Below are 15,664 nucleotides of genomic sequence, written 5' to 3'. Positions count from 1 at the left end.
TAAATAATTTTTTATTCTCTAATATATTCAATTCAAAACGTCAATCAATTTGAATGTATAATCTTTAAAATATGTGTGCACTTATATTTCTTTTACAAAACAATAACATCAAAATTTTAGTGCGCTTGTAGAAGTACGATGTTTATATAATTATACTATTCTAGTGAAACACTTTTTTTACTGATTAAAACAATTTTTAATTCATTATTTACCATCAATTTATTAAATTTACGTAATAGTATATATATGTATATATAATAATGAATGAAACACTACACTGAAAGTGACTTATTTAACTTCGGATGTATATAACAGAAACATTCTCTATAATACGAAATATTACTGTATTTATTTACGCATATTATGTGTATATTATTATCTAATCTGGTTTAGATTGTAGTATTATTTGATAATGTACTACTGTCACATGTAGTTCATTCATGGTTCATGATTTTATGTTATAAAAAAGCAACATAAAATACAAATTTTTTCTGAAATAATTAAAATTTATTATTAAACATTGTTAAAAAATAAAAAAAATAGGAAATATGAGTGGTATGTGCTCTCGATATATAATAACGCGAAATATTTTTCACCATTATCGAAGACAAGATTTCGTTGTTCCTTCATCTTTTGTACCATATTTATCTTCCAAACAAATACGTAGCAATTCTGATTCGTACGTATATATACATGGGTATATATATACATATATATATATAGTGTTGTCACAGTATCATTTATATAATTTAATTGTTATATATATATATGTATATATAATGTTGTCACAGTATTATTTATATAATTCAATTGTTAAAATATAGTACTTCTTTCATCATTACTAATTTTCAAGTGTAATACCAGTAAAATTAGCATATGTTTCCTATGAATCTATGGATGGGAATAAAAATGCTTCCAAACGACCTATAATAATAATGCATGGTCTTTTTGGTTCAAAGACTAATTGGAACTTATTATCAAAAACAATTCATCGGGATACAGACCGTAAGGTAGATACCTGGATTTTGTGTAATGCAAGGAATACTTAAAATAAATTTATAGGTGATAACTGTAGATGCAAGAAACCATGGAGATTCCCCACATTCTTCAGACATGACATATAATCATATGGCACAGGATATAGTTCAACTTATGAATGATTTAGGATTTCAAAAATCTATATTAATAGGACATAGCATGGGTGGTTCTACAATGATGTATGTAGCTTTAAATTACCCACAGCTAGTAGAGAAATTAATAATAGTTGATATGTCTCCGGTGAGGGCCAGTCCTCAGCTCATGGAAATGGAAAAAATATTCAAAGCCATGCGCACAGTAAATTTAGAAGGAATCCCAACATTGACAAAAGCACGTAATAGTATAAGAGATCAACTTGCAAATGCTATTAAATCATTACCTTTACGTCAGGTAATTAAATATTTACTATATTCCATATGAACAGTTAAAACAGCTGTCATTCATATAAACTAACATTTTCTATATTTCAGTTTTTAGTAATGAATTTAGTAGAAGCAGATATTGGGAAATATAAATGGCGGGTCAATTTACCTGTATTAGAGCAAAACTTTGCATCACAAATAGCTGTATTTCCAGATGTAGGATCAAAAGTATACAATGGACCGACATTATTTATCGGTGGTTCTAACAGTGATTATATAAGAGTAGAAGATCATGATAAAATAAAAAAATTATTTCCATCCGCTAGATTTACTTATATAAATGGTGCAAATCATTGGGTACATGCAGATAAACCAACAGAGTTTTTAAAAACAACGATTGATTTCGTTAATCAGACATAATTTATTATCATTTCATATGTAAAAAAAATACACAATATGTTTTGTAAATATATACATGTATTTGTGAAGATTTTGACATTACATATAAATCAAGAGAAAAATAGTGAAGTAAAATATAATTTTATGCAATATAAATAAATCATAAATTTTGTGCTTGTTAAAAACTTACAAAGCTCATCTCTTTAGCCTCTTGTTTGTTGCTTTCATAAAAAATACATTCAATGTCATTAGTTAAGATTTAATAGTGATAAAACTGACAAACAGCTTTACACAAGGCCATATTTAAAACAATAACTATTGAAATATTAGGCATCATAATAGAATTTTTAATTATTATAAAATTAAAAAATATTTATTTAGCTATAAGTTCAATATAGAGAATTGTTTAATTAGATATGTATTCAATTAGAAGAGTGAAAAGTTGCATGTGAAGCAAATTCAACTTTTAAACATTAATCTAAAAATTTGTGAAAATTGCAATTATTTATAAAAAGAAATAAATTTCGAATTTTAAATTAGCTAAATATTTGCTACTATTATCACAATTATTTTTTGCAAAGTGCAAGTTTCCTACTGACTTTATTTACTAAAGTACATCATGTGTGTGCCCACCATTATATGCATAATCAGCTTTATTATGCATGACCAATTGATTGTCCACGAAATAAAACGAATCTGAACGTGTTTCAAATGGATTTGCAATCATTTCAGAAACTGTAAATTTTATATATTAGAAATTAATAAAATCACATTGAATAATTATTCATTGCTTACCCAAGTCAGCAGGTAAAGTAGGAAACTCATAAATGTGTTCACAAGTATTCTTGCTATTTGGTATACAAAATCCAAATTGAAAGTCAAAGGTTTTCAACAATCTATCCCGAAAGAAATGACGTTCAATCATTCGGAAATTGTTCACTGGTTTAGAACCCACCAAAAACTCAATTGTAGCTCCGACAGTCTTTAGTTTAAGAAATTGAGGTGTAAATTGATACCGTACAAAACGGCCAGTATTAGCATCCTCACAACCAGATTCTTCATTTTCTGGTTCCAGATCTTGATTGGAATCACATTCTAAGATATAAATAATAAAATTTCATTTCTATATAATATATCAAATATAAATACATTTGTGTCAAATTTTGTTGTAATTATCATTAATTATAATATCTACAATTGCTAACCAGTAGCTGGTGGTTTTGTTATCTCAAATAATATTGCTCCTGTCTCTAAGTCTCTGATTTGAAATCTTGTAAAATCTATGTCATAAATATTTGCCTCCGGAGAACATAAATACTCTGAAATTAATATAGATATGTAATATATATTTGATCTTCCTTATTTATTGATATATTGAAATACAGAAAATATCAGTATGTACTATCTTACTGTCAGTAATTGTAGGTAATCGTAGCACCATTTCTGGGGTTATAGTTGTTTCCTGAATATTTCTATTATCTGTACTTTCCTGATCTGCTGATGGTGTAAACGGAGCAATAGCTTCATTTGACTTATTCTCGCTATCAACACTCATAATTTAAGCGTAATTGAACAATATAAAGACAATTATTTATATTCGAGATCACGTATGACAATTATAAAATATCACATATGATATTCATTGAATATCCTTAAATGAGGTTTCCCCTTGTCAAAAATATTTTACCTAATATTTTTCGTTGTAAAAATATTTATATACTCAATGTTACTTCCATTGCATGTATATTGTGGCATTTCTTTATATGTCAATAATTATTTACGTTTTATACAAAGTATTAGTCGTGAGATTATGGCTATCGAAGAAACACTTTATCACTTATTTAAGAAAGTAAACAAAAAATAACTAGAAATCTCTTGTTACTAGTATTTCATGGATTTCCAGGGAAATTGAATTTTCAATTAAAAATTAAATTAAAGAATTATACACTTTATACATATATATTTATTTAGAGAATTAGAATATTAAACTACGTGCACGTTGACAAACAGATATTTATATTGTATATTTTATGTACGCAACAAAATAGAATTTTTTACAAATTATTTTAATTTACAATTTTAAAAATTGGTGAATAACACATTTTAGCCAATAGTTGCAATATCATGTAACTACAGTTTTATACACAGATTCGGCAATTCGTAGAATTTTTGCTAGCGGAGGATGTGATCATTTTGATCATGATTTTGATGTATTTTAATTCCCTTATTAGTCGCATAGTGGCGCTGTCACGAAATTCTGAAAAGCACGCGCATGCATCTTTGTAACAGTAAGCGACGAAAGATGTTTTTAGGCTGCCATACTACCATCACTACTACGATTCGCCGCCACTGATTTCACCGCCGCGGCAATCATGCACCGATTAACGCATTACTTTTGACTACGTCATTGATAATGAATGCGTATATGTAAGCTTTTGTGAGTTTCGCGATAGCGCCATCATGCTGCTAATAAGGAAATTAATGTTATATACGACATAAGACATCAAAATGCTGACATTTCACTCCGTAGGAATTGCCGAACCTACGATCATATGTATAAGGTCAATAAGGTTCACGTTCTTGCGAGATAGATGGAGATAAATAGAGTGCTCTGTTTCTGTCTAAGGCATTCACATCATGCCACGTATGTGCAGCCAAGACTTTTATATTTTCCATGTTGATTTTTTATAACTAGACAGGACTCAATTTTCCCTAGGCTTTGGTATATGAATGACGAAACTTATTTATATGATCGTGGTCACGACCAGTAGATTAGCTACTCATTTCTATCACGATTGAATTTTCAGATGATTTTCCCTAGAGAGTGTCGAAAACAGTTTATAGTTTGTTTGATTGTAGTCTGTCTCGCAGAGCTTAGTCTGAGAGCAGACCTTTCCATGCTCTCCATCTTCATGTTTCTCGACTCAAAAGCTGGACGGTTTTCTCTAACCCAGAATGTCCAGACCTGTTCATATGACCATAGTGAATAGTGATTGAGTAGTGGTTGAATATCTCACGACGTTAGATTCATGAAGCCTTCATATGTTTACAATAAACAGAAAATTTATGTATGTATTATCGGAAGCATATTCAAGACATATAATAATATATAACATAACGAGTGTATCCTGAATATAGCGACATATAATTTGTTGACAACAAAAGAAAGTTTTGCAAGATAAATGAAAGGTAAACATGTCAACTCGATTTTACTAATATTTATTGTCGATTATGTCAACTATTACAAAAAATGTTCGTACGGAAATTTTAAAGAGACGCTTAAAGGAATCGTTTTGTTTAATGGACACTGATACTGATGGTTATTTAGATTATCATGAAATGAAAGCTGCATTAAAAGCTTTGGGTTTCGCAGTAAAAAAATCTTACATTTTATCTATTATACGAATGTATGACAAGCGTGGATATAATAAAATTTGTTTCGAAGATTTTAATTACATTGGTATGTTTAAACAAAAAAATATTAAATTTAATCAAATAATCTGTTATTTATATTCTTAAGAAAGTTCGTAATAAATAATGCGTGTGTTTTCATAATCAGTATTGTCCTAATTAAATTTTACACTTACATAGTATCAGAGAAGTTAAATAAGCGAAAACCTTTAGATGAAATTAAATATGTGTTCAAATTATTTACAAATGAGACTGCAAATGACAAGATAACAGTAGAAGATCTCCAAAAACTTAATAAAAAGCTTGATTGTAATCTGACTAATGAGGAAATGGAACTTATGATTAAAGAATTTGATTTGGATCAAGATGGTTCTAGTAAAACAAGGATTTGATTTTGAATTAATTAAATTATTGAGGAAATTTTAATTTTATTGTTTATTTCATTCATTTTATATTATAAATAATTTTGCAAATTATACTTATGGTTTCAGTTGATCAAAGTGAATTCTTGGATATTATGGCAGATTTAACAATTTAAAGGACGTTTGTTTTCTTGTTGTGAATATAATTATTATTTCATAATATTGTTGTGAACATATTTATTAATATTGTCACAATGAATCTTGGAGTTAATTGGGAGGAAGAGCATAGACAGACATTATTAGAAGGAAATGCAATACTGGATCGCTCATCGCAATCTATTGCTAGATCTCAAGCAGTTGCTGTTGAGAGTGAACAAATAGGGACAGAAGTAATTTCTGAACTGAATGAACAAAGAGAACGATTATTGAGAGCAGATAGAAGATTATCCCAAACAGATGAAGAATTAGATAAGACAAGAAGGATATTAAATGTTATGCGAAGAAGAATTTTAATGAATAAGTTTATATTAGTTTTAATTATATTACTGGAAATAGCTATACTTGGTGCTATTATATATAAGAAATTTATATAAGAAATATAGATTGTAAATATTATCAATGTTGTATATAAACATATATACATATAATTAATATATACTTTATATGTATATACGCACAAGCATTCAGTGCATTTTTACTTATGTCCTATGTAATATATATTATGCAATATAATATATGTGCACATTTTATTTAATGTTACATTGTAATTAATACGTTCCAATGAATTATATGTAAAACAATAAATATGTTACAATTTGATGCAGTTTTACAAATTGATATACCCTGAAAATCATTGGTATATGATATTGAATGGAAAATTATCAACTACACAATAATTGTCATTAATATGTATGCATATGTACACAGTTTTTAAGTCATCGACTGTACATATGTATTTTACAGTTATCGACTTAGCAGACTGAAAACTTAGTCAATGATTCGCCATAGCAAACCGCAGAGGGCGTAAAAAACACTCTAATTTTTTTTCGAGATCGGTATTTCAGAACATGAGATACAAAGTCCCATATATAATGTCATGTCTATTCTATACTTAGTTAATGTTGGAAATTAGAACGACTAAGGATTGAGGAGCCAAGGAGAATCTTTAGCATTTTATGAATTAGTAGATGATTGGGTCATGGCGTATGTTAATGTTGCTGAATGGAAAACTGAACAAGTGTGCGAATGGTTGAAAGGTGCGAAAAATTGAATTTCCTTTTGAATCAGTGTTATACATCGATATATTTTAAGGAACAAGTGTATTCTATTATGTGCAGAAACAATGTCGTGAAAATTTGCGTGTGAAAATTTTGCAGTATACGCCCGCCCCTCTCTTCGCCCCTCTTTCCTTTTAATCAGTCACTTTATTGCATGTATAAAACAGTATTTATTCAATCATTCATTGCAATCACATAATTCGTAAATGATATATCGTTATAAAACGAATCTTTAGTAATACTAAATCTTTCCTAAAAATATTTTAAAACTACAATATTTTCATTTATTTTTCTAATCTGCACTGTTAATATTCGAAAGAGTTTATAAATGATTATCGTTCACGTAATTTCATTATTGTTTTTTCATTATTATTACTTATGAAACAAACGAAATAACTTATAACTTTTTTCCCTTATAACTTTGTTCAAATTCATGTACAAATTTTTCATTAAAATATTATGATTTCACTTTCACAATATCCTTTTTTGCTTAAAGTAATTGAATCCTTTAGAGAAAAAATGCTTCTTGTTTTAGGTTTGGATAATTCTGTTCTTCCCTATGTGCATAGCTTTACTAATCATGGTGTTAATGGACAACAGTTATTAAGTTTGAGACCCGAAGACCTAGAACACCTTGGGGTATTGAAACTTGGTCATCAGGAAATTATTCTTGAAGCAGTAGAATATTTGAGAAATTTCCATTATGAACTTGATCGTGAAAATCTGCAACTATTGGCATTGCGACTGTCTTGTCAGGCGCATAGTTTACAAAATGAGTTGTCTCATCAGACAGATTCGAAGCCTGTTACAACCCAAACATTATCTGATGTAGCATCAGTTATAATGGCTGTAAAACCATTAGTAAGGTGGCTTGATCGACCTCCCTTTAGTGGACAATTAGAATATAATGACAAAAAGATTGAATTAATGAAGTTAGCTTTGGAAATGGCCACATGTGCACAAAGAGATAGATTTGCAGAAAAACCAATAGAAGAAATTAGAACAATTTGTGGACAATTAGCAAAATTGGCAGATTATATAATACAAGATATTACTGATCCTATGATATTACAACCTGCTAGTTTAGATTTGGCAACATTAAAAAAGAAGCCAGGAGATGATTTAGTAAGTTCTGAAATAATATCAATTTTTTAAAATAGAGTAATATTCTTCTATTTTATTTTTATTTCTAAATAATTTTATGTAATGAATATAATATATATAAAATATTTAACATAAATCATAAAATAGTATACTTCATAATCATTAAAGTTATCTGCTACATCCTTTAATGATAAAACTATAACCATTGATTCAACACATCTGTAACTTCCTATTTAGATAGTCTTGTATTATAGAGTGAAACTGTTAGAGTAATATAATTATTTCCTAATAGGTATGAAGAATTAAAATTGGAAAATATTTTCTTTTGTAGGGATTTTATATTTTACCATCTTTTCATGGAGCTCATCAAATTGCGGAGATTAAATTTGGATCAGCTGCACATCAGTGTGGTAAAATGGAAGAAGGAGATGAGATTGTTCAAGTAATTTTTCTTTTTTTTTTAAATAATTAAAAAATTATATTTTCTATTCTTTTCTGTTTTTTCTGTGTTTATTTGTTATGAATATATAATACAAATGTTTAATTTAATTTAAATATTTTCCAGGTAAATTATCAGACTGTTGTCGGTTGGGAACGAAAAAATCTTTTAGAATTATTTCGCGAAAGCCCAGCAGAAGTATTATTAACTTTGAAACGTAGACCAAGACATACAAAAATATATGGTCAAATTTACATAAAACCATATCGACTTCCAAGCAATAAAAAAACATCTTACACAACACGGTGGCAACACAATCTTCCTTCCCCAAGGCCAGAATTATTAACTATACCAGATTTTACAATGCCATTACCAAGGTATATATATACAGACATGTACATCATTTATAAAATATATACAATTTCGTTCCTAATATAATAAATTTGTAAATTTGTTTAGGCCAAAGAATCCCAGTCCAGAACCTGCAAGCATTCTAGATACTGTTAATATGCTAGACACAATGATTATAGATAGTAGCGATTCGGACAGTGAAACAGATCCACCTTTATCTATTCGATTATATTCTACAAAACCAAGAAATTCAGTTCAAAGACGAGCTACTATAACTGGTGCTAGTCCAACTACCAAGCATGGAATTGATATAGAACAATTTTGGAAAGAATTGAAACAGGAACATAGTACAACTTCTCAATTGCGGGACAAAGCAGCATCTTGCGCTCATGGTTTAGATAATGTACCATCAAATATACGACCACAAACATGTATATCTATAGAACAAAACAAAAGAAAAAAAAGGAATGATGGACAAACTGACGATAAGAAAGTACAGTTTCAAGATAAACCTATGATGAAACATGATGTTCCTCAAGTAAGTAATACAATCAGTGTAATAAATGAGAAAAAAGATGAATGTATACAAACTACCCAAAATTGTGAGGAATTGTGCAGTAATATAAATACAATCAGCCAAATTTCTCAAACATCTGTTAATGTTACCAATAACAATAACTTGAGTGATACGAGTGTGCCTTTAGATGAATGCAACAATTTTATTAGGGATAAACATAGTAATAGCAAGAGTACGATAAGCAGTAAGGAACTTAGTATATGTAACAGTAAAGAGCGAGGAAGATTAGATAAAAGTTACAGTACACCAGCGTACGATTCAATGGACGCTGACAGTATAGAAGACAGAAGGCAAAAGTTGTTTCATGCGTTAGAACCGTCTGCAAATAATCTAAGCAATGTATCCAGTAAGACTGATGTTCAGTTGACTTTTGCGAGTTCCGAAGATCAACAAAAATTAAGAGATATTGATGATCAAAAACAAAGTATTCAAATAAATTTTGATAATATCATTAAAAAAAATAATGATACTGATAAATATGTTACACAAGATAACAAAAAAAAACAATGTTCTGAATCTGAACATTTAGATTCATTTAAAACTTCTATGTGTAAGGTAATTGATGCAAACCACAAAATCAGTATAGAAAATAACCAAAGCAATAATGAATGTACTAGTACTGATGTAAATAAATACGACAAAAAGAACATAACAGACAATTTAAGTGTAGAAACGGAAAATATATCAAAAATATGTAATACTCAAAATTTTACAAATAATTCAAGTTCCAATCCTGAAACTAATGAAGATAAATTAGAATCAATAAATAGTTTTATGCAAAACAGTGGAGAAAATAATTCAAACCTAAATAAATTTGAGAAGATTCTTCAAACATTTAATGGACCAAACCACTGTGGTTCAACAGAACATAAAAAATTAACAGAAAAGAAAGCTAATGTATCAGTAAAAGAAAATATCCAAGCTCAAAGACAAGTATGGACAAATAGTGATTTGAATTTTACTGAAAGTAATGTACAGATATATAATAATATTACTAATAATATAACTCGAAACATTCCTCAAATTCAAATTTGTCGAAAGGTACAGAATGATAATACAAAAGCCGAAGATTTAATTATTCAAGGAAATGCAATGCAATCTTGCAAATGTGTAGAAGTAACAAAAACTGACTCTAGTAAGAAGTTAGAAAATAAACTTCATCTGATACCTCCAGATCCACCTCCACGTAAATATTATTCAAAGTTAACAATGGATTCATCTATAAGTAATACTTCAAAGATGTTTGATGACCAAGAAAAGTGTTGTACGCCAGAAAAAATTAATACTAGAAAAGATTTAAAGAGTTTGGAATATTATACGGAAAATCATATCAAAAGTACCTTGGATTATAAAGATAAGCAGGATTATTTTGATGTTTGTAATAGTTTTACAGAAAAATTAGAATTTATTGATGATATGAATACTCTAGATAACGAACTTAGACCTAGTTTAAACTTGGATTCTACATATTTAGAATACAATGATAAGCAAATAAAGGAAACTAAGTTTATCTGTGATAAGTATGAACCTATTGTTGAGAAGTCTGTATACACTAATTCAACAATGGAATACCATGATACTGAATCTTATTCTCAAAATACGGATTCTCCGGATGGTTCATGCTCTTCAAAGCAATTTCTAGATCATAAATCTAAAGTGTCTGAAAAGGAAAAAAGTTTTGAGAAAGGTGTAGTTAATAAAGCTATGATGGTGGCTAGAAGTATTGGATTGCATGGAAGTTTAAGCAAATCTTCCAGTAATAGTCCCAGAACTAATAGAAAACGAAGTATATTATTTGCAAGTAAGTAATTGCCACACATTGTATATATTTAATGGATATTAATATATATTAATCTTTAAATATTTATACTTATTGATTTTTATATTACCTTTAATTAGGGAAGCGAAATATCTCTGTTAAAGATATAGGCACAGGTGATTTAGAAGGATGGTTAACATACCGCACAAGAGGTGCAGGTGGTGCTTGGGCAAAAGCTTGGTTTGTTTTAAAGTGCTCTTCTTTGTACAGGTTCGTTAACCAAATTTTTATATCTACATATTTATCTTACAAATATTTATTTTATTATATTTTTAAATATAGGTTTAAAACTCAAAATAGTATAAAAGCCGACTGTCTCATAGCTTTAACAGGATTTACCGTATCGCGAGCTGCCGAAGTAAAATCAAGAAAGTATGCGTTCAAGGTTTATCACACAGGAACGGTATTTTATTTTGCTGCAGACACTGAAGATTTTCTTGCCTTATGGGTAGATGCAATTAACAAAGCAACCTTAGGTGCGGATGGCCACAGTAGGAATAGTGCGCTTTTCAGCGAAACTGACGAGAGCGATAGCGAACAAAAAAGTAAAACTAAAAATGTTCATACTTCGGAATATAAACCGAACTTTGAAAAATCGTTCGGATCATTAAAAAAAGTTGTTCGTAAAGATTCTCCCTCGTATAAGGATCATGAAATTAGTGGTGCTAGTTTAGATAGAAAATATCTCAAATTCCTTGGTGCAAGAAACAATGTACCTGTTCCAACTGCACAGTTTAGAAGTTACAGAAGAGTTCTTCCTACATCTACGCCTAATAAGTAAGAGTTAGTATGGAATACCTCGTTTAAAACAAAAATAAAATATGAATATTTTTCAGGAAACAAGATTCTGTTCCTAATTCGCCAGATTTGCAAATGACGATTGCAGGAAGTACATTTTATGGATTATGTGCATCTCATAGTGCTACTGATATGTCAACTAGCACTCAAGATATGGGTGATTACAGGCGTACCACAGACAGGTAACATTTTATGTTGCATGCTACAGAACTAATACATCAATTTTGTTGTATTATATAATCTTTTATAATTCTACTAAACTTAAATTATTATGGTTTTATTTTTTTTTATTGTACACACAAAAATAAATTTTTAACTAAAGAATAATAGCAATTAAAAATATTGTTATATTTTGCATTTCATAATAAAATAATAAACTAAAAATATTGACTGCATTTATTTTATATGTATGTATATATTTTGTGCATGTTTTTCCTTATTGTAACTGTTTTCCTACACACTATCCTTAATGAAGTAGAGCACATTTTATTTGTTTTTACACATACATGTCTCTTGTTATCCTATTGAATATTGTAAAGTAATTAGTGAAATAGTATTTAATATTTAGGTGTCTCAGTAACAGAAATAGAAGAGCAGAAGATTTACAAGGTTTTATTACGTTAGAAGAATTCATGTTGTTGCAACAAGAAGATCAAAGACATATGACAAAAACTAGGCCTGTATCACCACGGATGACTCCTTTAACTAGCGATCACGTTCATGTCCAACATAGGAACTTTCATGATAATGAGACTGTTAATGAACAATCCAGGTTTGTCAGTGATGGAACTTTCAATAATGATGTTTATATTCGAAATAAAAATAGTGATGAAGTAGTAAATAACGCTGCTTCTGCATATGGTTATTCTCGGAATATGGATACCATTCACGCAGTGCGACAATATAGCGAAGATTTTGATTCAGAAAGAAATGAATATAGAGGAGAATCATCAAAACATTCGGTTCATAAAAAGTCGAACGAATTTTATTACGCTAATAAAAAAAAATTATCAGATGGCTCAAATATTCAACAGTTGAAGCCATGCAATTCATTTCAATGTAGAACTATCACAAATGACCAAAAACCTTCTTTGTGTCATAATAAATCAGATATTGTTGATGGGTCTGGGAGGCAAATGAGCTTGAACTATGAATATAATACTAATATTTATACAAATCAAGCACAATCTTCAAGTAATCATGACATTTCTAGATCATATGATTATTATTTGCCTAAAAATGTCAATAATTTATCAGAGGACATGAAACTGGTACCAAGACGACTTACTCGAAATGATGGTAACTTTCATTATTTATATAATAACTTTTTAGTATATCAAGATTAATATGATTTCTTTTTCATTTAGGTTCCTCAGGATCTACCAACGACCTTACGTTTCATACTTTCTATGAAACTTTACAACGTGCAAAGAAAGATGCATCCATTAGTCGCAAAGGAAGTTTCAATCTAACAAGTCGTCGTGATCATGTTTCTTCAGACAAGCATTGGTTAGACTCTTTGCGACGAGGTGATAAAAAAGATATCAATTGTGATAAAACTCGTTTGAAAAACGTAGCACAGTACCACCCACCACCTATACCAACTTCTCCATTCGAACAAGAAGGTATGACTGCTGCATTTGAGATGCATTTAGATAAAGGTGAACAAGTTCAAAAGACAAATCGATTGAAAAATTTGTTTGGCAATAAATGTCAGCAGAAACCTTCTACACTTGATTTACCTAAAGAAACACAAAAAACTTTATTGGGTAAATAATATACTTTAAATTTCAGTTATATTTTATAATAATCTTTGACTATAATTTATATATAAATTATAGGATCACCGAGATTACACAGAGCGTTATTTAAAGAAAAATGTTACAATCAGTCACGATTACCAAGTCGATCGAGCAGTCAGAGTCCTGGCGATAGTGGAATCAGTCAATCTCATAGTTCCTTCAGTGGAAATAGTCCCCAAACTCTCAGTCAGAGTTTTAGTTCGGTCAGTTCTGTTAGTGATTGGAGTCCAGATACACCATCGCCGTGTACTCCAAATTTAATATCGAAGGTATATATTTCAATAAATAGTAATTATAAATATTGTGTCAAATATTAACATAATAATAACAATTATTTATTTTTAGGGTATTGCAAGTCAGCCCTCCTGTCAGAAAGGTCATGCAAGCATAGGTAGAAACTCATTGACACCACCGACTTTGCCTTACATACCACCACCTACATCACCACCACCTGATTATCCTGGTCTTGAATATCCGCCAGTATTTGAACCTGGTACTTATTCTCTCTTGGATGCTTCGTTACTACGTAATCGTAACAAAAGCAATCGAGATACTCATTAACCAATGACATAATTTAGTTCGTTAATCTACACAATAATAACCAAAGATAATGTGTTTCCTTAATCATTTATCTATATATAATCAGGTATTTTATATAAGGAATTCAAAAACATAATAATATTTTTTCATAAAGTATTAAAATTTAACCGTCCATTTTATAAGAATCTGAAGGTTATTAAATCATTTTTTTATACGAATTGAAATTATAATCTATCCACTCAATGGTAAGAGCAAAATAATAGTTGAGTGGACGACTGAAATTTAATACGATATACCATTACTTTAATAATATAAAGATTACTTGAATTTGTCGCGCGACAGTTTTGTCACTCTCGCTCGCATCAATCAAAAGTTCAATTTCATCTTCTAATAAAAAAAGTGTCCTGAATTGCGTTGTCAAATGCGTCCAAATCGCATTCTTTTCGTAAATGACAAAACTGTTGTGCGACAAATTAACGGTAGTGTGCGCATAAATTATTATTTGTAACAATTATTGATATTAGTTGCTAAATTGGAAATTATTACATCTTTTAAAATGTTTTAATTACACTAAATGTTTATTGTATATTCATTATGAAACCCTATAATAATTACTAAGTAGGTAGATTTACATATAAATGTTACATATGTAATGTAACTTTTATACATAATACAGATAAAATGATATGTTAATGGATGAAGAAAATTAATGAAATATTTGATGACAAACATTAATTGCTTGCAATAGCAAACAAAGAGATCAATTTTTCATTTCTAAATGAATAATTTTATTACTATATTCATACATATATATGCAAAACTTTTCATTATAAATAACTTTAAATATGCGAAACAGAAGTGCTCTTGAATGAACATTATTAAAACACACAAATAATAATAATTACATTTCAGTAAAATATAACAAAATTCTGTTATACTTTTTTAAACATATTTTATAAATAGCTTTAAATATACATTAATCGTCGTATATACATATATAGTATACATATATTCATACATTTATATATAATGTGATGATGTGTAAAGTGCCTACATATCTCTTTTATATAATTTTTGTATATATGATTAAAATCATACTTTTTTAGCTATTAATGTAATTCGAGCTGCATGACTTTATTATACTTTATGCTCAAAAAATTTTGAAGAAGTATTATATAATTAAAACTATTCAAGTTTTAAATTATGTATTTTGTGTATTTTTTACAATAGTTTATAGTTATTATATATGTATCTATATGTTAAAAATTTAATTGTATATAATAAGGCTGGCTATGAATATTATAAAACGCTTTCATTACTAAAACAAATGTTTGCAACGTGTACGATAATATTGAATAAAATAAATTATTCGATACACTTTTTAT

The 15,664-nt window shown here is 28.8% G+C and overlaps 5 protein-coding genes across 7 annotated transcripts; 4 read left to right on the top strand and 1 right to left on the bottom strand.

Moving 5' to 3' along the window:
• The first annotated feature begins 197 nt into the window (after positions 1 to 197).
• LOC122570652 (protein ABHD11) lies at positions 198 to 2,351 on the top strand. 2 transcript variants are annotated; one of them, XM_043733234.1, is made up of 4 exons: positions 198 to 679; positions 854 to 1,010; positions 1,063 to 1,428; positions 1,509 to 2,351. In XM_043733234.1, the coding sequence occupies exons 1-4, from the start codon at positions 549 to 551 to the stop codon at positions 1,818 to 1,820; spliced, it is 966 nt and encodes a 321-aa protein (XP_043589169.1). In that variant the 5' UTR covers positions 198 to 548; the 3' UTR covers positions 1,821 to 2,351. The 2 variants fall into 2 exon arrangements, with proteins under 2 accessions (XP_043589169.1, XP_043589170.1); XM_043733235.1 differs by having other exon boundaries at positions 540 to 679; positions 865 to 1,010.
• On the bottom strand, positions 1,802 to 3,618 carry LOC122570653 (protein unc-119 homolog B). The gene is made up of 4 exons (XM_043733236.1): positions 3,210 to 3,618; positions 3,005 to 3,118; positions 2,595 to 2,894; positions 1,802 to 2,534 (listed from the first exon to the last, which is right to left on the bottom strand). Exons 1-4 carry the CDS (start codon positions 3,352 to 3,354, stop codon positions 2,407 to 2,409), a joined length of 687 nt encoding a protein of 228 aa, XP_043589171.1. The 5' UTR covers positions 3,355 to 3,618; the 3' UTR covers positions 1,802 to 2,406.
• Positions 3,619 to 4,216: 598 nt separating this feature from the next.
• Positions 4,217 to 6,254, top strand: LOC122570656 (vesicle transport through interaction with t-SNAREs homolog 1B-like). Of its 2 annotated transcripts, XM_043733241.1 has the most exons (3): positions 4,217 to 4,521; positions 4,607 to 4,988; positions 5,702 to 6,254. In XM_043733241.1, the coding sequence occupies exon 3, from the start codon at positions 5,827 to 5,829 to the stop codon at positions 6,163 to 6,165; it is 339 nt and encodes a 112-aa protein (XP_043589176.1). In that variant the 5' UTR covers positions 4,217 to 4,521; positions 4,607 to 4,988; positions 5,702 to 5,826; the 3' UTR covers positions 6,166 to 6,254. The 2 variants fall into 2 exon arrangements, with proteins under 2 accessions (XP_043589176.1, XP_043589175.1); XM_043733240.1 differs by having other exon boundaries at positions 4,217 to 4,988.
• LOC122570655 (cell division control protein 31-like) lies at positions 4,996 to 5,694 on the top strand. The gene is made up of 2 exons (XM_043733239.1): positions 4,996 to 5,259; positions 5,391 to 5,694. Exons 1-2 carry the CDS (start codon positions 5,031 to 5,033, stop codon positions 5,600 to 5,602), a joined length of 441 nt encoding a protein of 146 aa, XP_043589174.1. The 5' UTR covers positions 4,996 to 5,030; the 3' UTR covers positions 5,603 to 5,694.
• Positions 6,255 to 6,692: 438 nt separating the features above from the next.
• LOC122571131 lies at positions 6,693 to 15,654 on the top strand. Its single transcript, XM_043734487.1, has 12 exons — positions 6,693 to 6,828; positions 7,385 to 7,974; positions 8,285 to 8,395; positions 8,519 to 8,769; positions 8,852 to 11,121; positions 11,220 to 11,349; positions 11,422 to 11,916; positions 11,976 to 12,119; positions 12,506 to 13,236; positions 13,305 to 13,706; positions 13,779 to 14,008; positions 14,085 to 15,654. Exons 1-12 carry the CDS (start codon positions 6,771 to 6,773, stop codon positions 14,298 to 14,300), a joined length of 5,628 nt encoding a protein of 1,875 aa, XP_043590422.1. The 5' UTR covers positions 6,693 to 6,770; the 3' UTR covers positions 14,301 to 15,654.
• Positions 15,655 to 15,664: the final 10 nt, after the last annotated feature.

The sequence above is a fragment of the Bombus pyrosoma genome, linkage group LG9, assembly GCF_014825855.1.
Source record: "Bombus pyrosoma isolate SC7728 linkage group LG9, ASM1482585v1, whole genome shotgun sequence".
Taxonomy (NCBI): Eukaryota; Metazoa; Arthropoda; class Insecta; order Hymenoptera; family Apidae; genus Bombus; species Bombus pyrosoma.
The sequence above is the reverse complement of the archived record's forward strand: the minus strand, read 5'-3'. Positions and strand labels throughout refer to the sequence as shown.

Excerpts from the sequence above, each read along its gene's own strand:
- LOC122570655 (XM_043733239.1), top strand. The coding sequence starts at position 5,031 with ATGTCAACTATTACAAAAAATGTTCGTACGGAAATTTTAAAGAGACGC. Across the intron at positions 5,260-5,390 it reads CGAAGATTTTAATTACATTG|TATCAGAGAAGTTAAATAAG; the intron begins GTATGTTTAAAC and ends ACACTTACATAG.
- LOC122570656 (XM_043733241.1), top strand. The coding sequence starts at position 5,827 with ATGAATCTTGGAGTTAATTGGGAGGAAGAGCATAGACAGACATTATTA.
- LOC122570652 (XM_043733234.1), top strand. The coding sequence starts at position 549 with ATGAGTGGTATGTGCTCTCGATATATAATAACGCGAAATATTTTTCAC. Across the intron at positions 1,011-1,062 it reads ATCGGGATACAGACCGTAAG|GTGATAACTGTAGATGCAAG; the intron begins GTAGATACCTGG and ends ATAAATTTATAG. Across the intron at positions 1,429-1,508 it reads AATCATTACCTTTACGTCAG|TTTTTAGTAATGAATTTAGT; the intron begins GTAATTAAATAT and ends TCTATATTTCAG.
- LOC122570653 (XM_043733236.1), bottom strand. The coding sequence starts at position 3,354 with ATGAGTGTTGATAGCGAGAATAAGTCAAATGAAGCTATTGCTCCGTTT. Across the intron at positions 3,119-3,209 it reads ATTACCTACAATTACTGACA|AGTATTTATGTTCTCCGGAG; the intron begins GTAAGATAGTAC and ends TATTAATTTCAG. Across the intron at positions 2,535-2,594 it reads TACTTTACCTGCTGACTTGG|TTTCTGAAATGATTGCAAAT; the intron begins GTAAGCAATGAA and ends TAAAATTTACAG.
- LOC122571131 (XM_043734487.1), top strand. The coding sequence starts at position 6,771 with ATGGCGTATGTTAATGTTGCTGAATGGAAAACTGAACAAGTGTGCGAA. Across the intron at positions 11,350-11,421 it reads AAGTGCTCTTCTTTGTACAG|GTTTAAAACTCAAAATAGTA; the intron begins GTTCGTTAACCA and ends TTTTAAATATAG. Across the intron at positions 13,707-13,778 it reads AACACAAAAAACTTTATTGG|GATCACCGAGATTACACAGA; the intron begins GTAAATAATATA and ends TATAAATTATAG.